This window comes from Oxyura jamaicensis, chromosome 10, assembly GCF_011077185.1.
Source record: "Oxyura jamaicensis isolate SHBP4307 breed ruddy duck chromosome 10, BPBGC_Ojam_1.0, whole genome shotgun sequence".
Classification (NCBI taxonomy): Eukaryota; Metazoa; Chordata; class Aves; order Anseriformes; family Anatidae; genus Oxyura; species Oxyura jamaicensis.
In genome coordinates, this window is record NC_048902.1 from 34195 (window position 1) to 59989 (window position 25795).

Here is a 25795-nt window from a genome sequence, read left to right on the forward strand (position 1 = left end):
GCTTAGAATTCTACATTTTCAGTAAAAGTGGACATGATTTTTTTTTGAAAAAAACAAAAACACTCCAAAGAACAAGCAAACTAAAAAAAAAAGAGACTCCAACTTGAAAAATTAAATTGGATACTACATGAGGCAACAGAAAACAAGAAATATTAACGGAAATTAATTCTGATTAGTATACTTCAAGGAGGCATCTAATTCCATAATATACTTTAATATGAACAGTTTAAATTCCTAGAATCTAGTTTTGAAGTTACATTACAAAATAAAAAAAATAAAACAGTATTTACGTACATTCTGCTCCAAAAATGGACTGTAGAAATTCTTCACATTTCTTTTAGAAATACACATAAGCCACAGCACAGGTCAACAATCCACTGGCAATTAAGACAAGACAAATTCAACATAAGAAAGTACACCTGCGGGAAGTTTTAATCTATTACTACTTCGGTAATAGCATTTCAGTGTCCCTTCAGACTAGTTTAGGGAATTTGTTCTTCTTGCTCCAAAACATCAATGCGGTTGACTTTGCGTTGGATGAGACTACTTGTTACAGTCGGTCTTTCACAGAAAAAGATGAGTATTAGCAGTGGGAAATTAGAGGATTTCAGAAAGTTATGAGTCCAGGCATGTATACAATGTGTAAATCATTTAAAACTAAAGAAAAATAAAAAATTAGGCACCCCTCTGGTGCCTTACCATACGCGTTCCATGGAAAGTTTCACACAGCCTACCCTTCGTCTTACTTCAGTACATGGCACTTACATTACTACTTAAAAATAACAGACACAACACAACTAGTTTGTTAGACTGTAGGACCAAACAGTTTAAAGCTCTTTTGCTAGTCTAAACCAGATGTATGTTCCTTTGAATGGGAACTCACACCAAGTGCTGCAAGTAATTAAACTCACAGAAATGGATATCAACCTCCATACAACATTTATCAACAGTACTCATTAATAATAGTTTGTTATGCTGCCCTCACACAGATTATCTCACATAGCCCCAAAACACACATGAATGATTTGTTTAGGAAAAAAGATAAATGCAGTAGTTTTTTCCTACAGACAACTAAATTTCACAAGAAGTACAGGCTGTTTAGTTTTGGTTACGCCTCAATCAGTCACACAGCGTGAAGAAACTACAACTTTCAGTCCTGTAGAAATCTGCCTAGACCAGAGTCTTCCTGTTGAATCATTACAGAAGCAACAGTTCGTTCATCTGACTCAAACCTTTGTAGAAGCACAAAGTCAGTCTTTTATTGTGCACACATCAATTCTGAGAATCTTGTGTTCTATTTTATTAATTTTTTTAATGATTGCTCCCCAACCCATTCAGCTGGAAAGTGATTCAAAAGTTACCTTGAAGCTGTTCTCAAGTTACCTGACAACAACATAAAAAAAAAGCTGCTTCAGTAAGGTGAACTTTCAAGCAAATACACCAGAAATCTCATCAGATCCATGGCATTGAAAGGAGACCACAACTTCCTGAATCAAAGCAGTTTCAATGAAACAGTCAGGCTCTCAGTCTGGGGACCAGAACTGAACTTTAACAACTACCATTCTGTATTTTGTCTGAAAATATGTATGCCAGACACCAAACAACTCTTAAGAGTTCTCAGTACCAAAAGAACAGATGGAAAAAATAGAGGTATTCAAAGAACTGTGATAATTAGGTTCTCATATATATAAAAAGAATTTACATTATAATAGTATCAAACTGCATAGCATTACAAAAGAAGGCAACTTGAATGGCTGAAATAAAAAATGTCAATGTTTCTAACTGATCATGAACATTCTGGAATTTATAACAGCAGAGTAGACTGTTGCTAGTAACAACTATAGCCCAAATTAATCAAAGTCTGCCTTCATTCCAGAGAATGCAGAAATGATTAATTTGTACAAGTTATTTGCATGCTCTGCTTTCATGTCCTCCTAGCAGGTTTTGCTGTTAATTGCTTCTCTCTTTCAAGTTCCTTCTCACGTTGTTGTTCTTGTTCTAGTTCTTCTTTCTGCCTCTTTTGTTGCAGCTTAAGTGCTCTTTTCTAAACAGAAAAGAAAAGTTTTATGACTGTATTTAATTTGGAACTGTAAACAACATCCCTCCCATTCTCTTAACATTCTCTTCTCCAGTCTACCCTGGTTATGATCAAATGTTGCATAAACTATTTATGTTCATCCCTTCTACTTCTGTTGTTCCTCTTAGAAAGAGCAACTCTGTGATCCACACGGGAGAAAAAACAAACCATTTTCTCCTTGGTCTCACTAAAAGTCATCATCTGCATTTACCAGACAGAGCATGTACTGTGCAATGTATTGCCTCTGAGAGAAATTTCTCTTCATTGAACACAATGAAGGACTAATCTTGACAGAACGTAACTGGAGACTGCCTATATAGCATGAAGTCAGTAAACTTATGCCACTCAATACTACATTAAAGAGAAGGAGAAAATCTTACAATTATGACAATCTAGTTTTCATTAGAATAGGCATAGAAACTGAAACAGAGAGAATTAGTTGGCATGGAGTGGATCAAGAGATTGATGCTTTTTTCTTTCTCATACTGCCTAAACACGATGACAGCACTGAGATTTACTAATAGTTCAGATGTTTAAAGTTTAAGCAAAGAAAGCAGTTAGTGAAAGTTTAAAAACATATGTGGTTTGGTGCTACCAAAAACAAGGGAGAAACATTTAAGAATGGAATTTAACATAGATTCTATTTTCATCATAGATTCTATTTTCATCAACTGTGAGCATGCATCCAAAATAAAAGCTAAGTCAATAATATGTAATTCAATAGCTACATTACAAAGTAGAAGTTACCCCACTCACTTTTAACTTGGATGTCTTCTCATGGAGCATCATCATTTCGTTTCTAATATTCACTAACTTGTTGTGATAGTGTTTAGCTTCTGAAAACTTTAAAAACATAACAGTTAAGGTAGTGACTGTCAAGTTGGAATAGTTTGTTTTTTTTAATAAAGCTACACATGAAAACAGCAAACACAAACAGAGCAATTACCATAACAATTTGATAATGGATTAAACATATTCAAGTTTTTATACACAATTATATACATCAGTACAGAAAGCCACCATATCCCAACAGGTACACCTGGTAGCATACTGAATTAATATTCACTAGAACGGAATAAAAGTCTTGCAAATTTATGCCCCACATGACAGTGTTTCAAGCATCCTTCCTGATAGTCTTGAGAAGTGCACAAAGCTCACCTCAGTCCTACTAGAAAAACTACATTTGCTTTGGCTATTGGATTTGAACTAGACTTACTACCACTGGCAGACTGAGTTTGTTCTTTCCTCCCAGTGCCTTTTCTCTTTAATGAAAACATGCTGGTTCTGCACCATCTCCAGGAGGAATTTATCTCATATCTGCACTGGTTGGTAACCTTCCTGTAGGTCATTAAGAACAATGAAAACACACAAGTTGCTCCTTGGGTAGGAGGTGAATCCATACTAGTAGAGATTTAGAAAAGCATTCATAGTACTTACCAAGGCATTGATATCAAGAATGTAGTTACATTCTTTGAGTTTTGTAATTTCTTGTTCTAATGTTTCTAGTAATACCAGTTGGTTCTGTCTGAAACAAGAAAAGATCCATAAAACCAGAGTAAAGCAGCAGAGATAAAGGAGTGTAGGGATATACTGCGCAAGACAGGTTTTCAGAGCACTTATTTCTAGCTCCGTAAATCAGTAACTTCCATGATGGCAAGCTCTTTTAGCATTATACTTAAACTTTGGAGATAATTTTGTATTTTTTTTTTCAACTAGCCCTTTAAATAAATACTAGCTTTGATCATAGAGGCATAAATACATGCTTCTCAGTATCAGACTATTCTTACGGATTGCCAGGTGATTTCAGTAACGATACAAGTAAATGGTTTTGCAAAACCCCAGCCAAGCACAAACAAAATCAGCTTTTTGCTACCTAACATTATACAGGATGATAAGAAAACCAGGATGAACATCTGAAAACCCTGGATGATATAGGCAGTAGGCAGGCTGCAGTGACCTCAACTCTTTGTGAGGTGAGGTTGAACATGGGGGGAAAACCTATTAGCTCTTGACTTTCCACTCAGTTGCCTCTTGAGTCATGCAGCAGAACCAAGTTATTTCTGTATAGAACTTGTGTGGATCCATGGTACTAATTAAGAATCCTCTACCCCACACAGATCAGCTAAATTCTTCTCAGACACAGGCTGTCCTTGGTAGGCGCACATTATGCATCAGGAAACTCACATCAATGTACCCTAAAGACCTGAGATGGCTCTATGTAAAGTCTTCTGTTTCCCCTATGGCAGGTCCAGTCTGCATTTGAAACACACTGCTCTCAATTATCAGCAAGATACCAATATACAAAGAATCCCTATCAGTTTAGCAACTTAACTGTGTTTTCTCGGTGCATCTTTTGCAACACAGTTTAAAGACTGGAAAACAAGCAATATACTGCACAAGCTGCTTTCCATATGAAGGTCATCACTGCAAAGTCTATAATTTTTGGCAGACTTTCCACTATAGAAGTGAACAACTACATAAGATACTTGCGTGTCTTCTACTATGTCTGGCTCATAGGATTTTAGTGTTATATGTTCTTCAGTCAGATTTCCAATAGGCAACATCACAGCTTATACACCTCCCAGTACTCCTGCGTATCACTTAACTATCCAGAATGTCACAGTTGGAATACCACAGTGCTACTATCAAATATTTCACTTAAGGTGAATAGAACATGGCACGGAAAAAAAAAGGCAAACCAGTACGTTTGGATCTGCTCTTAAAAACTTGCTTACGTAAGTTCATGTAGAGCTGATTTTGATCGCTGAAGATCAGGCAAATAATGAGAAATCAATCCTTCAGTTAACTGCTCCACAGCTTTCTCATCTATTATAGGCAAATCTTCTACTAATCCTTCATCTGGAGACACATCACTGGAACCTACGCAGGGAGGAACAAGGGTGAATGGGGCAGGTCAGCATTTACTAAGTTTCACCTAGAACAACTGCATTTTCATGGTTAAAAATTAAAGGCATTTCAGCCTCAAGTTGTAGTTCTTCACCCTTTATCTGCTGAACGGTGCTTCTTTTTCCCTCCCTTTTCACTCCCTCTTTACCCTTCCATTGTTCACAGCCCTGTAGAACGAGCTTCCTGGTGTGTGGTTATCCCACAGCTGAACAGTGGGAAAATGGGCAGAGGGAATGAGAATATTCCAAAAACACATTGTTAAACAGCGTTGAATACTAAAATGTACTGAGGAAAACAGAGAGGGACTGCATCAATTATTTAGGCAATGTATCAAGAATAACCTGAACAGGAACGCACGTCTTGCTGTCAAGGTTAGCGAGCAAACCTATGACTATCTATATATATATCTTCAGAACTGCCTTCCTGGAAGACCCCATAGAACACCACTCCCAAATCCGCAGCCCCGGCCCCTTAAATCTTTGCCGCCTGCTCCTTCCCTGGGCCACCGAGGGCCGGTTACTGTGCCGGAGCTGCGGGTGGGTGAGCCCCCGGCCCTGCCGCCCCCCTGACGTACCCAGCGGCCGCTCAGGGCCACTGGCGGCCGCCACCGCCGCCTCCTCCCGGAGCCACTCTGCGCCGCTCATGGCCGCCGCACCATAGAGTCTCCACAGCTCCGCCCGGCTAGAAGGGCCGCCGTGCCAAGCCGCACCATAGAGTCTCCACATCCGCGCTCGGCTAGAAGGGCCGCTGTAGAAGGGCCGCGCCTCAGAGTGTTGGGGCCGGGCTGAAGTGATGCATACCCTCAGTGAGGCGGCACAGCGCGCTTTAAGCGGCATGCGTCTTGTCAAGGTCGTGTTCGTCTTTGTAGCGCGATGGCAACTGTGGCGCTGCCACCTGATTTCCCTTCTTGTTCTGTTTTTGTCTCTTGATCTGTTTTCACGTTAAAAAAGAAACATAGGCCAAAGCCGCTATGGACAGGACACTATCGTTGAGCCTGAAACAGCTTGTTAGTTCAGCTTGCTTAGCAGTGTTACTTACAAGTGCTTGTCAGTGGGAAAAAAAAAAAAAAAAAAGAAACTTTCATGGCAAGTTTTTTGGGGAAAACTTCTCAGCTCCCAGGAGGGATTTCTAGGAAGAACAAGTGAGATCATCATCCCAAATCAGGCACATGTGAGGTTTGGGAGTGTCAGATTTGTGCTGCTGCTTTGCCTGTTCCACACCCTCCCACACCTCACAGAAATAGACTGACGATTGGGATTTAAAACTGGTATCTTTGTCTACAGCACTTAAAACTGCAGAAAACAGTGCTCCGCCTCCACCCAAGGCCCGTTTACCACACACAAGTCCCCTCTGGCAGGGTCTGTTCCAAGCAGGTGCTTGCCCCAAGCTCTGCAGAGCCGCCCAAGCGCTCCGATGTGTGCCAGAATCTGCTCTCAGCCCTTCTGCAGAAAGGGAGTGCCTTTCTCCAAAATCGATCAGTTTTACACAACTCTGATCTAGGGAACTTCCTTCAACCAGGTCAAAAAAAGGATATGCCCTTACCCCTTGGGCATATTAAATGTTTATCACTTAGGAACATGACAGTAACAAAATTTAGCCATGGGTACAAACTCGCCCCAAGTATTGTAGGCTGGCAATTAGAATAAAATATATAGCAATCAGACCAGTGAGGAGGGGGAGTAACGTTTTGACAGAATTACTAGAGGCAGTCTAATTACTTTTAAGTTGGAACATGGCTATGGAAGGAATCACATGGCTGCTCGGCCTTTGAGGTTTATTTCTTCTGACATCCTTGAAGGAATGTTAAGACTGGCACGTATGGCTTCCAAGAACACAGTGCCACCCTCACAGGAACTAAAGGAACTATTGGAAATGGTGCAAAGAACTGTGCCTTTTGTGGGGAAGAGGAAGGGAAAGGGGATAGTGAAAGGGGAAGGGAAGAGAGAAAAAGCTGCACAATGCAAATTTGTGACTTCAAGATTTGAAGCCAGGGCACAGAAGGGGCATCCAGCCTACGTGAAAATCGCTGCTTATGTACCAACAGACCACGCTGTGACTTCACGGTTTCTTCAACCAGAAGTCTTCCCTCACACGGCGGGGTTCAGGGGCTCAGTGCCGCCGGACACAGGGCCTGCCCTCTCAGCGGGGCGGCCTCCGCGGGGCTCGAACCCGGAGGTCTCGGTGCGAGAGGGCGGCGCAGGCGCGGTGGGGACTGGCAGCGCCAGGCCCGACCCCTCAGCGGTCGCCGTGCCCCGTGCCTCTGCAGCGCGCCGGGACGGGGACTGAGGCTGAGGCGCGGCTATGCCCGGAGCGCGGCGCCGGTCGGTGTAACTGACTTACCAACCGACTGATCGCCTGCCTGCCTGCCGTGCATGGCGGCGGCCCTGCTCCCCCTGCGCCGGCAGGGAGGCGGCCCCACGCCCAGCACCGCCCGCCCGGCCGCTTCGTGAGCGGGCGAGCGCGGCGGGGAGCCGGGGGCGTCCCGGCCGGCCTCGGTGGGGCGCGGGGTGCGAGGCGGAGGCCATGCCCTGACGGGACGGCGCGGGGGGAGCTCCACGGACGGCCCCCGGGCTCGGCCACTATGGCGGGGGCCGGCCTGTGGACGAGCCTCAAGTCCGTGCTTCGGAGGAGCGGGGACCCGTCGTTGTTCCTCAACGATTCCAGTGCCTTTGACTTCTCGGACGAGGCGGCCGACGACGACTTCCACAGGTTTAACAAGCTGCGGGTGGTGGTGGCGGACGACCCGTCGGATGCGGCCCCCGAGCCGCCGGGGAACGGGGTGCACCTTGGCCTGCAGCCCGACGAGGACTCGCTGCCGGAGCAGGGCAGCGCTCTGTGGGGCGCCGGGGGTACGGCGCCGGTCCCCTGCAGCGACTGCAGTGCCCGGAGGGAGCTCTGCAAGCAGAAGGTGGTGAAGAAACGGCTGACCCTCGCCGCTGTCCTTTACCTGCTCTTCATGACGGGGGAGCTCGTAGGTGAGTCGCTGGCCTGCATCGCCTCTCTCCTTTTGTCCTGGCTCGCTGCTCTGGAATCAGTCATTATTATTTACCCAGAGAAGCCATCTGTCTGCTGGTCGTATGGAGAGATCAGTGCCCTTAGCAGTAAGGCCAGAGAGGGAGAAAAAGCGAAGTCCACCTGTATTTTTCATGCAACTTTAATTCCCTGAATCTCATCCGTTCCCCAGACTGGCAGAAAGCAGGCTTTTTGTTGTCTGTCTAGTGGCTTTTTATTTTTGCCTGCTTTGTAAGCTTCTAAGGTGTAGCAAGGGAGAAACTGCATGGTGTTGTACGGATAGAAATAAAATATGAATAATAACATCCTCAGTATTTTCTAATTCTGCCACAAAATCGTGCTGTTTGCAATGGGAAGAAGAGGGAAATATAGTTCCTACGGGTGACACTGACCTTGTACCAAAACTCTAATATCTGGGGGGTGCTTGTCCTTAGCCATCAGATATAACAATGCATTCTAGTCTTTACATCCAAAAAGACAAATACTGCACAACAGCGCAGTCCAGAAACCACTCTCCTGACAACTTCCTGAAGTCCTGCTGTGCTCTGAACTAGCACATGCTCCATCCAGACATAAACGACACGATCAAAGTAAATGAAAATAATAGGTATTTTAACACTTCCTATTACAACAGTTCAGAATACCAAGTAGTTTGATTGAGTTAAAGTATTTGTGGTTTCTATTTGTTAGTACTTAGAAGAAAGCAGGTTGTTTGTTTGTTTGTTTTGTTTTGTTTTGTTTACCTGGAAATTTGTTCCTGTATGATCATTCAATTGTTGGTTAGCTGAATGTATCTGGTGCTCAAGTTCAGCTTTTATTGCTCCCTCATAAAGATACACTATCATTTACTATTCAGGTTGAATAGAACCTGTGCATGATACATCAGTCTGTATAAAATATTACTGTATTTATAGCCTATAGTGACATGGGCTTGAGATAAAATCTAAAGTTGAAAGTCCCTTGGATGTGTAGATAAGCTCTTAAATGTTATGCCTTTGCCATTATCTATCAATTTTTACAAAGCATAATACTTATCACTGTTTACTTGTCAATTTCCTATTAGTGTCCTGCTACCATCTGTATTTCGATATGTCCATGACATTCAGTGTAAGTGCTTGGTGCTCCTCGGCCTCCTGCAGAACGCTGAAACTATCTCATCTACTTTCCTGATTTGAAGTAGTGGGGAGTGACTGACACATGCTGCCAGCACATGAGTACATCTATCAGACACAGGACAGCCTGTTATGTTGAGCCAGGTCTATCTAGCAATAGACAACTAATGACAGTTTCTTTTAAATTGTTTGCATTTTAACATACAAGTCCAAATCACAGAGAATCAACTGCCCATAATTCACCAGCAAAAAAAGAAGTCACAAAAACTTTCTTGAAGAAAGGAATAGATGCTTCAGATGTAGTAACATGGGACTTACCTCCTCCTTCTCCCCTATCTAAATTAGGTCAGTCTGACTGAAGGTCTGATGATTGCTTATGTGAAGTAAGCTAGTGCTGTTGGATCACTTTTTCTAGTGCAGTTGTGCATTGTATCTTTAAGACAGAAACTTTAACAATATGCATAGGGAGCATTCTGTATACTCTGAATCACTGAGTATAAATAATACAGCATGTCACACATTTGTAGGAGACAGAAATGGTCATTTGTTTCAGAGAGACCAGGTAACTGGCTGCATGTGCACCAGTTTTATTTGGAACCTTATTTCAGGAATGTGGGTTAGTAGAAAATAGTGGCTTTGTTTCTCAACACCTCGCTCTGGTTAGTCTTTAATAATAATGCCACAATACATCAACTCATCATGGTTCAGCACTTAGCTTCAGACTTGCAGAGTTGTAGCTGAATGCCTGAGTTTGTCCTCTGGCTCTATTTTCTCTCTGATTGAGATTTTGGTTCAGTGCGAACTCAGGCAAATTTGATGAGGGACATAGTGTTATGTCTTGGATGTACGTGTCGTTTAGTGTGTGACTTCATTGTACTTATATCAGAACTCCGATACACACCAAATTTAGTCTATCTGAATGAAGCTTTACTGACTAATATTCCTGATCTGTTGGCAGCTTTATGCTGAAGTCACAGACATTCTCTGTTTGGGGGCTTCTGATCTGATTTGCTGTATTGTAGATATCTCCATAGCTAGTGCGGGGACAGCTCTGGAAACAATAGGTGTTGAGAGTAAAAAGACTCTCCTCCCTGACACATCATTCGCTGTTTCTCCTGTGCAGCCAGGACTACTGCAAGCTGAGGTCAGAGTGACTGATTTGTCTGTACAAAGCATTACTACTGTAGTATGGACTCACCATTTTCAGGTTCATGTATGCTGTTACCAGTTCTATTTCAGGATTTGGGCATGGACACAGACAGCACCTAGACCATTAAAATATTCAAGCATTCAACTTCCAAAGAGAATAAATCAGACTTAGGTATCTGCGTACTTTTGTGGATCTTGACCTGAATGACTTGCCTTAAGGCAGGTAATCAGTACCAACATAAGTGAAGATGGAGCCTTCATGTCCTGGATCAGCACCATCCCTATTTAATGTATTTCAGTCCAGTCCCGCACTGTGTTCTGTCCCATTTGGTTTGAAATTTTGGAACTTCTTGAACAAATCTGTAGCTCAGATGTTTGTGAAACTTTGGTCATATAGGACTTTAACTGATTTCTGTCATCTTTGACAGATACAAGTTTCTACAGAAAAAGCAGAACGCCTTATCAGATGATTAATTTGTTCAGTAAAAATCTTCCTGCAACTGATGTCAAGATGCAGGAAATCTTGTTTGAGCAGCTGATTTGTGAAATCTTGATTGTCTCTTTTTTTTTTTTTTTTTTTTTCCAAGTATAGCCAGTTATGTTCAGAGATTTGTGATTGATCGTTCATGAGGAGGATTGCTGTCCTTCACGGGTCAGTGAAAACAGCAGTGAGCCATCAGGCCTTCTATTTGTAAAGACTGTAGACGTCTCCCCACATTGTTGCTGACTGTGTTTAAACAGCCCCTGGGTGGTACTTCACCAAGCAATGAACCAGTATGTTTGGAACACAGAGAACCTTCAATTTTAGAATTTCATTCATCTTGATGTTATTTTCTTAACCCATGTGCTATATTAACACTACCTTCAGTATCTGAATTCCTTTCTTATAATTTTATTTTTGAAGTCATTTATTTTGAAGTGGAATTGACTCATCTTGGATTGAAGTACCTCTCAAAATTTAATACATGTGAATTAACATGCATACTTTAAATGATTATACACGTAAACTCTTGAAGTGAATGGCCTTAGATAGAAATTGTTTTCTTCTGTATTGACTATAGAACTGGCTGAGTTGCATGTTTCTAAGTAATATTTTTTTAAATTATGTGTGAAAACAAATTAACTCCGAACAGCAAGGCACTACCCATTTTAATAATAATAATAATAATAATAAAAAGCTGCTGAATAGCTGAAGTTTAAAAACCTCATTATCTTTGAGCCTTTGGAGAATTTCAGCTTCTAAAGAATTTGACTTAGGAACAACTAAAGACAGGGATTGGGGGGAAAGGAACTGTTTGAACTGTGGTATTTTCAGTAGTTACAGACAGTACAAGCAACTATATTCATTTTTCTGCTTGTATGGTTGGGGGAAGAGTACGGCTCGATCTGCAGATGGGCACACTCATGGATGGACAGGGACACACACAAATTTTATAACAGATCTTGAAAGCAATCAGCCTGTTGTGAATTTGCCTTTGCTATTTCCTCACGGTAAACCTCTTCACTAAGAGGCTTTTAATTATATACAAAGATACCTTTACTCTAAATGTTAGCTGGAGCCTCAAGCCTGCCAAATGGCGTGCCAGCTGCACGCTCTGCTTGGTAGAATCTACGGTTTGAATGAGCCTCAAGGTAAAATGAGAAACTAAATCATGGAAGAACTGACACTAAAGATGTAATCTTTTCTGAGAAAATAGGCTTATCCTCCTGCATATGGAAGACACCGCAGTCTGTCCTTGATTCCCCATTTGGATAAGGGATGCCTAAGAGAGGCACATTGTTTAAATGTCACCCATCTAACAGTAGCATTAGCAATTGAAATGGAACAAACGTATTAACCTTTGCTCTGTGGTTATTTGTCTCAGTGCAGCTCATAATTATGAGAAAAAAATTATGGCAATAAAGAAAGAAAAACACCATGCAAGTGAAAGTTATTGTAAGCAATATATATTAGCAGAATTTATATGCCCCTTCCAGGACAGGGAATGATGAAGGTTAAAAGATAATGTAATAAAAATAAAAAGGGGGCAGTGTGAATTACTTTGTCATTGAGTCATTGTATTTCTGTCCCTGTTCCATAACATCAAAACATTTAACAGCTGTAATTTAATAATAATAATTTAAAAAATCAGTTTATTAAACATACACAATTATCTATAGAGAAAAGATACTGAACTATTTTGGGCCTGATCTTGTAAATTCTACGAAGCAAACAGTGTCATTGAAAATAACAGGACTGAATCCTTTCTATGTTACTCTGATAGAAGGCACACTTCACTGCATTTCTAACTCTGATAGCTTTAAATTATAGCATGGCATATTGATTGTAGTGGCAAAAAAATATCCCCGTTCAGTGATTTTAAGAAGTACTCTCATGCACATAATGCAGTTTTCTGAAAATAAGTAACTGGAGATTGTGCTAAGAGGATCCAGAATCACAAAGATCATATGTCTTGACTTTTCCAACTTTTTTTTCAGGTGGATATGTTGCTAACAGTCTAGCTATTATGACAGATGCACTTCACATGTTAACTGACTTTAGCGGTATTATTTTGACCCTGCTTGCTGTCTGGCTGTCTGCAAAGTCTCCCACAAAGAGGTTCACTTTTGGATTTCATCGCTTAGGTATGTAGATACCAGCTTTTGCTATTAACAGAGTATTTTAAGCAACAATTAAAAAGAATATCTGATTGTAGAAGAAGAGATAACTAGAAGGAAAACAGTAACAAACAAAAGTAACTTTGACACTCTGCCTGTTATGTCCTTTCACTGCTCTGGCTATTTTGGATCCTCTACACGTGTTGTATTGCCACAAGAGAATAAGTCACTTGAGCAGAATTGTAATCCGTACTGTACTGTACTGAGCTTGAGGTAGCAGTGAGCCTGAACTCTTGAGTTGTCCATGTTAGATCACGGTATGGTAGCTACTGTGCTGTAAACCAACTTGATCCGCAGTGGGGAAACTGGCAAGGAGGCATAAAAACAATTAAAGGTTACCAGTTGTGGCGGAAAGTCTGGCCTGGCCTCTTCACAGGTTTAGGCAAATGCTCCTTTTGATTACTACTGACCTTCATCATTAGGTCATTGCATCAGACCTTTTTATTGAAATTTAAACCCCAGCCAAATTCAAGTTATCAAACTTCAGAGTTCCACTCAATAGGAGTAGGATTAGTCTCTCAGTCTCTGTGGAACAAGGATTAATTAGATTCAGAGTTAAATTCTGAATGTTTATCTTCCATCTTCATGAGAAAGGTTTTCAGATTACTGGGGAATTGGATACATAGAGACATTGTTAAGTAAGACTTCCTACAAATGAACCATTGCCTAGAAAGTTTAAAAAGGGTTCAGAGGAGGAAAGCTATCCCCAGCAAAAACATGAGTGGGTATTCAGCTGTTTCATAGCTCACGCATCGTTACCGGGCTGCTGCATTAAGTCAGGTGCCTGTGCACCTTTGTGCTGTGGAATGGAGGTCTGTTGAACAGGAGGGGTCTGTTCACTGGTGCATCACTATTACTGTTTGTGTGACAGCTACACCAAGGAGCTTGGTCGTGCAGGAGATGTGTGTGTCAGTCAGCTGTTGTCTACAACAGTTTGTTGCCAGTGTGCTGAACTTACAGAGTCCCAGTGACTCCAGCAGAATTAAGACACTGGAAAACAAAACAAAACTATACAATTGATACTTTAATCCAGAACTAAAACGTTCTGTAGAGTATAGGACCAGGTAGCTCTGCAAGATGTCTCAGAAATCACTATTCCTCTTGCACTTCCCAAACCACACGAAGCAGAGATTAAAATGTCCCCTTGTATCCAGTACAGTAAGTTACTTCTCCTCTGCCTATTTTAGGTGTTTGTAAAAAAGAAACAAGCAGAATTATGTACTAAACCTTGGAAGGGCTTTTTCAGGATTCATTTTACTTCATGTTTGGAAGTGTAACGATGCTAAAGGGTGCTTTCATGTGGTTGCTATCTGTACTGGTTATTAATAGTTTATAATATACAGTTGCATTTCTGGACTTGCAGATATTTTCCCAAAAGCTTCAATTTATGCTTCACGAAATAGATCATTTCTAGCATTACAGTGTGCTACCTCTCCTCTATACTTTCTATAGTGTATATTTTTTCAAGGAATTTCATAGTCTTGTATAGTCATTATATTTCATTCTTATACTGACTGCCAGACAGCAGCAGAATCCAACAACGCCATCACTTCTAGTCATTTGTCATCAGTTAGTCACTAATGCATGAATGCATAACTCTGTACACTAGCAAAGATCTTTGGGCTTTAGCAAGAAAGCATTAACAGTGCCAGCATTTCCCATTACAAACTTTTCTTTCAAGAAGTTTTAATTTTGTGATAGGAGTCCCCCCTAATACTGAAACTTGACCTTGCAGGTATGCTTCTGGCACTTGGCATTCTCTGCAAGGATGTTTGGTAGCATTTAGACATAGCTTAACCTCATTTAAAAAATAAAAAATAAAAAAACCACAGTAGTTGTGTTTTTCTTCACATCTTCACAATTTTTCTAAAACCAAAATATAAACAGAATGAACATGACAACGTAAAACAGGAACTATTCTTAAGAAAAAAATAAACTTTTGTTTAACCATCAAATATTACCCAATTACATAATTTTTCACTTACTAATTAATTCAGGGGTTCCATAGCACTCTGCAAACCTCACCTTTTGCATTATTTTTGCTCCATTTTACTGCCAAGAAAAATACTGATCAGACTGATCTATCCAGTACGTGACTCATGGGCTGGATCTGGTCCATACAATCAGTCTGTATCACCTGTCATCTTCTCCCTGGAGAAGAGAGCAACCAGCAGAGCAACCTCCCTTATTTCTGCTGCCCAGTGAGGCCAGGCTATCAGCCACGGCAATAGGTCATCCAGATAGGTTGTAGAGTCTCTGTTGTTGGAAATACTCAAAACCTGACTGGACACAGCCCTAAGCAACCTGCTCTAGTTGATCCTGCTTTGAGCAGGGGATTGAACCAGACTATCCCCAGAGGTACCTTTCTACTCAACCATTCCGTGAGATTACATGTTAGCAGCAGCGTAGCAATCAGTACAGAACTAGGACCTGTGAGGGTGGGAACAGAGTTCCCGTGGTTGCAATGAAATAGGAGAAGTTGGTAAAGATTCTGCAAGAAATTCTCAAAACCTTGACCCAGGCTCTGTGAGTACTGAAGATGGGATTGTTGAAAATGACCCTATGCATTTTTATTTTTTTTTTTAAGTCATATTTGTAAAGTTTATTTGCCTATTTCAGGCACCCTTTCTGAACTTTGTGGCCTTAGGACCTAGTTTCACACTTCAGTGAATGCTGTATATGGAAAAAAGCTACTTCTGGACTATATTCTTGTTATAACACATTTTTCCAAATATCCTATGCTGTAGGAAGTTTGTCAGCAAAATACTATAAGCTCAACAATAGCCTGAATTTCATGAGATGGTAAAACATGACAATGTTAAAAATAGGGTAGAGATTGAGCATCTGTAACAGAAAAAAAATGTAGAACAGTTGTTTGAAGCTAGGAGTATGTACAAGAACTTTCATGGCTAATCTGCTTTGCATTAAATTTTAAGATAATCTATACATATACTAAGCACAAAAACATGACAATCAAGTGCTTCTAAGTGTTCATTATCAGTTTTGTTTGCAGAACCATGAATTTTCACACTTGTACACATAAGTGTTGCATTGTAAAGAAAACATTCGTTGATTGTCTAGTCAAATTCCAGAAGAAAGCACTGGTTTTCACTCGTTTTAATTCTATTTGAATATATAATATGTATGCTCCATCTTTAGTGTATTCCTTTTTCATTGGTGAAAGGGGAAGCTGGCAGATTCAGGAATGAGTTAGAGAAGTGAATACAAAATAATGAAGCTTGCAGTCTTATCTGAAAAGGGTTATATATGCTTGAAGCCAAAAATAATTCTGTTTCACCAAGTGGAGCTACCATCTTCTCAGCAAGACAGTAAGTAGATTTAAACACAGATATGGAACTTGGCATCTTTCCACTGCTGCAGAGACAACGTCAGTGATGACAGATCAGTCAAGCAACTGACACAGTGCATACTTCATCTCACAAGTGAAAGATCTCAGCACAAATGTATAGTGTCAACATGACAATGTGAGAAAGACTACAAGGAAAACACTGGTTTCTGTTGCAGAAAACACGGTTTTCTAATATAAAACCACAATGTTATTCTCTGTGCTACAATTTCACAAATAGGAATGAAAAAAAACATTCTGGAAAACCAAAGGGGGGGGGGGGGGAAGGCTGTTACACTGAGTAATCTGCAGGCATTTTAAAGAAAGCTACCACTTGCACTGATATTTCTAGGACTTCATTATTGCTCTGAAGTCAGAAGTTGTGACAGTTGCCATTCAGAGCCTTGTTACTGCTTGCTAATGCTGGCACTCATCCAGGCTTAGACACACTAGGGCTGAGTGCATTGGCATGAGTTTCTTCTCCCATAACAATGTGACAAATTCAGTGTATGGATCAAGTGACTCTGGTGGTATGAGCAGCTTTTAAATCTGCATGTTTTTTACTGTGATATTCAATAAATAAAGGCAATTCTTTATTAGAAACGACACCTCCAGTAGCCAAAGCTGTATTGCACGCTGGCAGATTTAAAGCAGAGGGAAATGGGAGGCAATTCTGAGATCAGTCTTCATACAGCTGTCACATAGCCAGGAGCTGAATTTTGCCCTTCCTCAGGAATAAATCAGGGCAAGAGGTATGGGACAAGGGGAAAGAACAACAGTTATAATTCAATGCAAATAACTTCCAACCCTGATCTTTGAACTCACAGAGGAAGACTAAGATCCCAGTGATCCATCTGACATGTGACAATAGTAAGCCTTACGCACAGTGATTAAAAATTACTCAGGCATGGCTGCAGATTTACTTGCAATACAATGGAGCTAACTTTAACATTTTCCAATTCCTTTTATAAAGACCACCTGCATTAACTGGCTTAGAACTGAGACAATCTTACCTGGGAAAGCCAGAAAGCCACAACAGGTCAATAATTTTTGGTGTATGAAGCTAGAGTGAAAAAGTGCACATTTATGTTAAAAGAAATCTAGCAACCCCTATGTTATTTAAAATAGGGTCCCAAAACCACAGGATGGACTCATCATCTTCAGGTGTTACATATACTGTCACCAGCCCTGTTTCATTACGCTTTGTTGGGTTAGAAACTGGCTGGATAGCCGGGCCCAGAGAGTTGTGGTAAATGGAGTCAAATCCAGTTGGAGGCCAGTCACTAGTGGCGTCCCCCAGGGCTCGGTGCTGGGGCCGGTCCTCTTTAACATCTTCATCAATGATCTGGACGAGGGCATTGAGTGCACCCTCAGTAAGTTTGCAGATGACACCAAGTTAGGTGCGTGTGTTGATCTGCTCGAGGGTAGGAAGGCTCTGCAGGAGGATCTGGATAGGCTGCACTGATGGGCTGAGGTCAACTGCATGAAGTTTAACAAGGCCAAGTGCCGGGTCCTGCACCTGGGGTGTAATAACCCCAAGCAGAGCTACAGGCTGGGAGATGAGTGGTTGGAGAGCTGCCAGGCGGAGAAGGACCTGGGAGTGATAGTGGACAGTCGGCTGAATATGAGCCAGCAGTGTGCTCAGGTGGCCAAGAAGGCCAACGGCATCCTGGCTTGTATCAGAAATAGTGTGACCAGCAGGGCTAGGGAGGTGATCGTCCCCCTGTACTTGGCTCTGGTGAGGCCGCACCTCGAGTACTGTGTTCAGTTTTGGGCCCCTCGCTACAAGAAGGACATCGAGGTGCTTGAGCGGGTCCAAAGAAGGGCGACGAAGCTGGTGAGGGGCCTGGAGAACAAGTCCTACGAGGAGCGGCTGAAGGAGCTGGGCTTATTCAGCCTGGAGAAGAGGAGGCTCAGGGGCGACCTTATCGCTCTCTACAGATACCTTAAAGGACGCTGTAGAGAGGTGGGGGTTGGCCTGTTCTCCCACGTGCCTGGTGACAGGATGAGGGGGAATGGGCTAAAGTTGCGCCAGGGGAGTTTTAGGTTAGATGTTAGGAAGAGCTTCTTTACTGAAAGGGTTGTGAGGCATTGGAACAGGCTGCCCAGGGAGGTGGTGGAGTCACCATCCCTGGAAGTTTTCAAAAGACGTTTAGATGTAGAGCTTAGGGATATCGTTTAGTGGGGACTGTTAGTGTTAGGTTAGAGGTTGGACTCGATGATCTTGAGGTCTCTCTTCCAACCTAGAAATTCTGTGATTCTGTGATTACCTGGGCACTGAGGCAGACAGCATTAAGGTCCAGACCCATAAAATATTCAGGCCTCTTTCCATCAGAGCATTGGGAGCCTTGTGGGGAGCTATAACTACTTATCACAGATGCAAATGGCAGCAGACATTCTGGGACAATATTTTTTTTAATTTACTTTCTTTATACTGCTGCATGTACCCTTTTGAATGTCTGGATAATCAGATAGAATTCCTATACTACAGTGTTGGTCATAACACTCCTACCTTTGTGAAATACAAGGATTTGGTAATCATTCAGTAGTGTTAAAACATCATGTCAATACTGAGCTTTACATTAAGCAATGCTTCATAGCCAAAATGTACACATACACATCAACAAGTTCAGGACTGATGTCTGACAAGTTTGTATGGTTAGGTTCCTTAACCTTATAATTTTTTCCCCTTCTAAATACAAAAGGTTACATAAAAGTCATCTCTAAATCTAGCTTAACACTGTAGACATTTGAAGTCAAGCCTTCTTTTGTAGGAGATCTCAAACACCATCAGCCCACCTATTTTCCTCTCCTACAGGCAGGGCCTTTGTCTGTGACTTCTTGGACAAAAGTTCTGGGTAGTCTGATTGAGTCACCATCATTGCCTGTTTTTAGCATAATTGGAGAAAACATGACTTGTGGAACATACTGACAGGGCTGTGTGAAGGTGTTGACTGAAACAAGCTACACCATTTATTAAGTGTATTTGTGAATTATATTTACAACTTACTAGTTGTGCATTAGTGCTATAACACAAAAAAATAATTAAGGCTCTGTCCATGTTATAATTAGGAAATAGATCCAAGACTTATTTTTGTAATGTTGTTTCCTTTCTGTTTGCAGAAGTATTGTCAGCCATCATTAGTGTATTGCTGGTCTATATCCTTATGGCATTCCTTTTGTATGAAGCTGTTCAAAGAACTATCCATATGGACTATGAAATAAATGGCGATATCATGCTGATTACAGCAGCCGTTGGTGTTGCAGTTAACTTAATGTAAGATCTCCCTTTCTCTCCATTAATGCTCATAAATGCATTTCTGAATAAACTGTTAATTCATTCATGGCCTGTAATTTTCTCATGGGACATCATTTTGCTGGATCTCTTCATTCTCATAAAATAAGACTGGAAATGATACTGAGTTTTACTTTCTCCATTCTTTATAATTTATTTCCTTTAAAACAAAAACCCACCAAACACCCACCAAACCCTAAAACCTGTTTCTTGGAATGTTTTTCTTCTTTCCCTTTCAGAATGGGTTTTTTGCTGAATCAGTCCGGACACCTTCATTCTCACTCCCATTCCCATCCTCACTCCCACATACCTCAGTCAAACTCTCCCAGCACAGCCCACAGCAGCAGCCATGGACACAGCAGCCTTGCAGTGAGAGCAGCATTTGTGCATGCCCTTGGGGACTTGGTACAAAGTATTGGTGTGCTGGTAGCTGCATACATCATACGTTTCAAGGTAAGGAATGGCTAATCTTTGAGGTAGGGTGGGATATATATATTTTTTAATTTCACCCAAAGTGATTAAATTAAAAAGAGACTTGTTTTTCTAAGTTATGAAAATGATATACTTTGTGATGTCCTATTAGAAGCTTCATATAGTTATGTAAAACAAGCAAGGACTATTTTATATTTTGTAATTATCCAAAAAGAAATCTTCATATAAGTCAGAGCTCTAAGCAACTGCATTTTGTGAGTCATATTTTTTTAAAATGAGCTTATTTTCATACATCCTTTAACACTTTGTAACTTCCCTTCCAGCCAGAATACAAGATTGCTGATCCTGTATGTACATATGTATTTTCCATACTGGTGGTTTTGACAACAGTCCGAATTCTGTGTGACACAGGAGTTATCATTCTGGAAGGTAAGATCCACACAGTTTGCATTGCTTTACATGTCAAATACCGGTAAACTCTGGTACAGAGGGGAAAATGCCAGCAACACGTTTTGCATTATTATAACTGACATGACCACTACAACTACTCTATCTAGTACTTCCAGGTTATGAAAGTGAGAATTTAGGGATGAAGAAAAAAACCTTTGTTGTTACCTGCACCTTTCCCTCTGTTTCATATGAATTACTGTTGACTTTTACTACAAGGTAAAGTCAAGGACCTCAGAATATTTGATGTCAAATGCTTTTCTTGACATTTGGGAAAAAGCAAAAACAAACAAACAAACAAAACAAAACAAAAAAAACTTCACCTTGAAGGCAAAAATAGTGAAACCTGAATTAAGAAACCTGAATTAGCTCCAAGGCAACAGCTCAGATTTAGCTGGGCCAAACAGATATGACAAACTTATGGTGTATCAAATTTCAGATCTTTGAGTTGTAGCTCTTTGCATAGGTATCTAACTGTCATAAAAATGTCAGAATTAATGGTGCTATTAGAAGCGATGATAGGTCATTCTAACATATGCTAGAGAATTTTTCCAACTGGTCCTTTTTCAAGGATCTCCAGCAAACGGACTTCCAAGGAATCTACATAAAACCTTTTTAAGGCAGCCTTTCAAAATTAACATTTCAATTTTAAATGAATATTTTTAAATAAACTTTTTTTTTTTTCATTTAGAAACAAAACATCTAGGTTGTTGAAGCATTCAAAAAATAACCCAAAATAACAAAACCCTACACTGATATATGCAGTTTGAAACTTATTTAAATACTTATTTCTATGAAATTCTTCAACAATTTAACTCGCAGTTCTGATTCAGAGCTGTAACTGATTTAGAAATCGGAAACCTACCCTCATGCATATTTAAGTTTTAGTAACGCAACAAAGAGCTTTTTAGGATGAAAAAAATCTAGATAATGATACATGTTTTCCTTTGAAAAGTTTGAGCTAAGCAGTTACTAAAAGCTGTAGTAAAAGTTCTGTCTCCACAAGTACATTGCTCTGAAGGATGTGATGTTGGCTACTGTCAAAGACTGGATTATGGAATGGACAAATTGTATAATTCCTGTACTACTTCAGTATACATACTGACTTAATATGGCAATTTGCATATTCATCTCTTTTTGTAACTTAAAGATACTAAACATTTTAAACACAAATTGTAAACTCTTTCAATGTTTTGAGATCTGTCATGACACTTTATTTGAAAGGCCACAGAGTTTTGCAGAAGACTGAATTAATTTTGTCTCGTATTTGGTATCACAGGAGTTCCCAGGCATTTAAACGTGGATCGCATTAAGGAAGACTTGCTGAAAATTGAAGATGTTTATTCTATAGAAGATTTAAATGTTTGGTCTCTCACTGCAGGAAAAACAAATGCCATAGTCCACTTACAATTAGGTAACCTGCTGTACAGCATAATTTCAGATCAAGTCCAACTTAGGTGGGGGAAATAAAAACCAACCACTTTTTCCTCTGTATCTTCTTTATATTCTCATTTAAGTAGATCCAGAAAATACCATTCTGGTGGAAAAAAATACAAGTAACTATGCTTTTGTACAGTGAGGTATAGAAACCATTAGCCAAGAAGGACAAAATATAAATGAAAACCATGCAAAGAAAATATATTTATACTGAAACATCCTGTATAGAATGATATGTATTTTGGTATGGGAATTTCTCAAGAGAAGTTCTTTCCCACATTTTGTCTAGGGAAAGGCCAGGTGAAGTTCTAAACCAGCATGTGGAACAATCTGACATATGGAAGATTGTATGCTTTGTCAAAAAAACACTGATTTAGGGATCTAATATATTGCCATGCCTATTAAGTCTTAGGACGGAAGTTCTACCCCCTCATCCTCCCATCTAAATTACTGATTTTTATCAAGATATAGTTCTGGTTGCAGGATATAGGCCTAAAGGTGTAAAATAATATATTGTGTGAGAGTGTATCTATGTATATATGTGTGTGTATATATATATAAAAGAGTGAATAATTACTTGAGTTGGTAGCTTAGTATGATAAATACGAAAACAGCTAGATTGCCCACTTTTCTTAACAACTGAATTCTATTAAATATTTTCTTGATTTTGCAGTTCCTGGTAGTTCATCTAAATGGGAGGAAGTTCAGTTCAAAGCCAGACAACTGCTGCTGAACACATTCGGAATGTACAAGTGCTCTGTCCAGCTTCAGAGTTACAAACAAGAAACAAGCAAAACCTGTGCAAGTTGTCAGAGTTCCAGTGCCTAATTTCATGTGTTTTGGGAACTGCTGCCTTATTCTTTAACTTGTAGTCAAAGACTGAGAGCAATAAATGCAAAATGAAAACGATCAAATAACATTAATTAATATGTGGATTTGTACCATATAACATGCAGCAGGGAGAGCTAGTGCTGCAAAAAGTGCAGTGGTTGCCCTACAGAACATGTATTTCATTCTTTCCCTTGTACTGGTTTATTCAATTTGTTATGATTTTGAGACAAAATTGTTTTCAGGTTGTTTACAAACTGAAGCGTGCTTCTGCAGATACCTCACAAATTACAGTTCGAGATTGTCCTTTAATGACTGTGCATCACAAAGTAGCTGCACTCTAAATGGAGCATCAAGTATTCAGTATTTCAATTAAAATCATGCCAGGGTTCCATACACCATGAACCTCAAACTCATTATACAGTCTTTTTACAATAGTCATTTTCATACAGTTTCTTAAATTATGATGCATGCAGTGCTAGCTGACTTCTTTTATAAACGGTCTTTTTGGAGACATAGCAAAATACAGAATTTACTGTAACCAGGCCAGAAACGTAGCTTTAATCTGGGCATTCAGAGATCCAGACAGGAAGATCCTTGCCCAGACTTCTGGTGTTCAACTACATACCCAACACTGGACCCAAAGTGTTTTAAATGATCAGTTATCTTTAACGTATTTTAAAATAGGGTTTATACTTTAGAAACGGGTTATTTATTTTACAGTTTTGACTTGTAAGATTAAATTTATTAATAATAATTTTGATTTTCTAAACCAACATTTGATTCACATTAAAAGGCCAGTTAATTAGCATGTATTCCAATTAATACATGTGCTATAATTCAAACATTTTTCCTTTTTTTGTTTGTTAAAAAAGAAATTCAAATGCTAGAAACTATGCCTGACATTAAGTTACTCTCAAATTCATTCTACAGACATACAAGTTACTTAGATCTACTAAAAGGAAAGCAGGAAGCAGAAGTTTTAGATGTACTATTCCCTCAGTCTCAGATCTGACTTTTTCATCTTTGCTTTGAGGTGGTATCCTCACAGAAGAGCCACTGCAATAGCAGTGTCCCCCCCCCCCCCACACACACACACTTAGCTTTATGAATAAAATGAAACACAAGTAAGCTAAGTAACCTAATGTACATTGGGCAACGCTATTGTAGCCTTTCTGTCTCTGTAGGTTGCTTTCTCTTACTGGTTGAGAGACAAAGCAGTTAGAAAAGACTGTTTTTTCATCCTGACGCTTCAAAGTCCACAAAACTGAATTGCTTTGGCTCATGGTGTTGATCCCTGTCCTTTGAATGTACAAAGGACAATAAAACACAACCCTTTTACCTGTCCGTAAACTATCATACATCCAAGCTCAGATTTACACCTGTTTCTGAAGTTACATTGAAGAAGCCAAGGGCAACAGGAATATGACCTGTGGAGTTCAAGAAACAGAACTTCAAATATTTTTTATTTATTCTGCACTTAGATCTTTATGCAGAACTTCCACTGACATCAGAAGTAGTTTCATATGTGGATCAGAAAGGAAAATCTTGGCCCAATAATGGATATTGTGATACTCAGCTGTGAATACTTATGCTATTGTCTGTCTTGAAACTTGCTGGAGTCTCACATATTCATCAGGGTGACTTCTATCTGCAATTGGTATTAATAGTCTTGGCTTGTTTTCTCTTTTTTTTTTTTTTTTTTTTTTTTGGAGGTAGCTATCACATGATGAATTTGCAAAGGTGAAAACTGACAACACAGTATTATTTTGGACAAAGTACTCATAACACTGGATTATGTTTGTATCTGTTCTGGCAAGAAAAGGGAACACAAGTATAACATACAAGTTAGCTCAGAGGCAAAGGAGCACCATGCATGGAAAGTTAATGCTTCAATACAAACACCATCATTAATTAAACCATATCACAGTTCATGAAAAGCATGCATCCCATCCTTAGAAAGTCCTAACAACAACAAAAAAGAAACCACAACAGGTATTTTGCACATACTAATACTCAAATAGGTTTTAATTGACTTGGGGTTTACAGTTGATGTAATTAGAAGTTGAAGTATAGTAGACATGTATTTGGAGTTTTTTATTGTAATGATTTACTACATGTTCATTTAATTAAGAAAAAGCAAAAATGTGTTGCTTTATTGTGGGTTTTATTAAATCAATAATTAAACTTCACATTGTTGTCTTATAAAATTTATTTGTATTGCTATCGCTTGTATTTTTCTTTGATTCTTACAGCAGTTGTTTTTTGAAGCTTAACTTAGTTTGGTGACACTATGTTTAAAATAAGTTATGGCTCCCTCTTTAGGACAACTTAAGTCTTGTTATTTTCTATGCAATAATTGCACTCTGGAAAATATAAACTAACGAAGTATGGTTAAGGAACAGGCATAAAGCAACTAGCAAGGCATTCTTGAAGCCCTTCAATCACCCAGAGGTGCCCTTGTTATCAAGGCCTATGGACTAACTGGAAGGAGTTCAGAGAAAAAAAAAAAACAAAAAAAAAAAACAACAGAATACAATCTAGAATAAAAGAATCCATGCATCTGTATCAGGGAGACTCTAAAGTGGAGATTCCCTATTTTAAGGTCTTAAGGTCTCACATAGCACTTGGTGTGGCCTACCTCTGATCTTTTTCTTAGTCTTTATAAATCAGGACAAAAGTTGCCTGGCAGTGCTGCATTTCACATAAGATCTCAGTACTCTTCTGAATCTGTTATTAACCCACAACAAAAGGAATACACAATTTATAACACTCCTAGTGATGGAATAAAAGAGTACAACAGAACTCTAAACAAATTGAAATAGTTAGCATACTTACTTAGAATGAATAGAGAACTCTTGAGAAAGTTTATTTGCAAATAAACTACAGGGAATATATGATCTAACATGCATTAACAGTGCTCTGGTAAGTGTGAAGTGGCTATAAAGGAAGGCAAGTTATAGATATTGTACAATCATTTTTCAGTCGTCACCTTAGGGGAAAATGGCATTGGTATAAACAAGAATCATGTAGTGCCTTTCCAAGCAGCTCTGCAGCACATCCAGATTATTTCACCTGGTTATCACAAGATCATT

At 39.8% G+C, this 25795-nt stretch overlaps 2 protein-coding genes across 5 annotated transcripts; one reads left to right on the top strand and one right to left on the bottom strand.

Moving 5' to 3' along the window:
- Positions 1–46: 46 nt before the first annotated feature.
- On the bottom strand, positions 47–5739 carry BLOC1S6 (biogenesis of lysosomal organelles complex 1 subunit 6). Of its 3 annotated transcripts, none has more exons than XM_035335288.1 (5): positions 5640–5739; positions 4813–4957; positions 3515–3602; positions 2834–2920; positions 47–2044 (listed from the first exon to the last, which is right to left on the bottom strand). In XM_035335288.1, exons 1-5 carry the CDS (start codon positions 5707–5709, stop codon positions 1925–1927), a joined length of 510 nt encoding a protein of 169 aa, XP_035191179.1. In that variant the 5' UTR covers positions 5710–5739; the 3' UTR covers positions 47–1924. The 3 variants fall into 3 exon arrangements, with proteins under 3 accessions (XP_035191179.1, XP_035191178.1, XP_035191180.1); XM_035335287.1 differs by having other exon boundaries at positions 5559–5717; XM_035335289.1 differs by lacking the exons at positions 47–2044; positions 2834–2920 and adding an exon at positions 2927–3415 and having other exon boundaries at positions 5559–5717.
- Positions 5740–7322: 1583 nt separating this feature from the next.
- Positions 7323–24892, top strand: SLC30A4 (solute carrier family 30 member 4). Of its 2 annotated transcripts, XM_035335284.1 has the most exons (7): positions 7329–7959; positions 12736–12882; positions 19385–19538; positions 19796–20009; positions 20312–20417; positions 21715–21849; positions 22546–24892. In XM_035335284.1, the coding sequence occupies exons 1-7, from the start codon at positions 7566–7568 to the stop codon at positions 22698–22700; spliced, it is 1305 nt and encodes a 434-aa protein (XP_035191175.1). In that variant the 5' UTR covers positions 7329–7565; the 3' UTR covers positions 22701–24892. The 2 variants fall into 2 exon arrangements, with proteins under 2 accessions (XP_035191176.1, XP_035191175.1); XM_035335285.1 differs by lacking the exons at positions 19385–19538; positions 20312–20417; positions 21715–21849; positions 22546–24892 and having other exon boundaries at positions 7323–7959; positions 19796–19963.
- Positions 24893–25795: the final 903 nt, after the last annotated feature.

What these genes read in the sequence shown, in the direction of transcription:
- BLOC1S6 (XM_035335287.1), bottom strand. Translation starts at nt 5,709, where the DNA reads ATGTGGAGACTCTATGGTGCGGCTTGGCACGGCGGCCCTTCTAGCCGG. An exon ending in TTCTTGATATCAATGCCTTG is followed by an intron (nt 2,921 to 3,514) that starts GTAAGTACTATG and finishes ATGTTTTTAAAG; the next exon opens with TTTTCAGAAGCTAAACACTA. An exon ending in AGAAGACATCCAAGTTAAAA is followed by an intron (nt 2,045 to 2,833) that starts GTGAGTGGGGTA and finishes TTTTCTGTTTAG; the next exon opens with AAAAGAGCACTTAAGCTGCA.
- SLC30A4 (XM_035335284.1), top strand. Translation starts at nt 7,566, where the DNA reads ATGGCGGGGGCCGGCCTGTGGACGAGCCTCAAGTCCGTGCTTCGGAGG. An exon ending in CATGACGGGGGAGCTCGTAG is followed by an intron (nt 7,960 to 12,735) that starts GTGAGTCGCTGG and finishes CTTTTTTTTCAG; the next exon opens with GTGGATATGTTGCTAACAGT. An exon ending in CATACATCATACGTTTCAAG is followed by an intron (nt 20,010 to 20,311) that starts GTAAGGAATGGC and finishes CTTCCCTTCCAG; the next exon opens with CCAGAATACAAGATTGCTGA.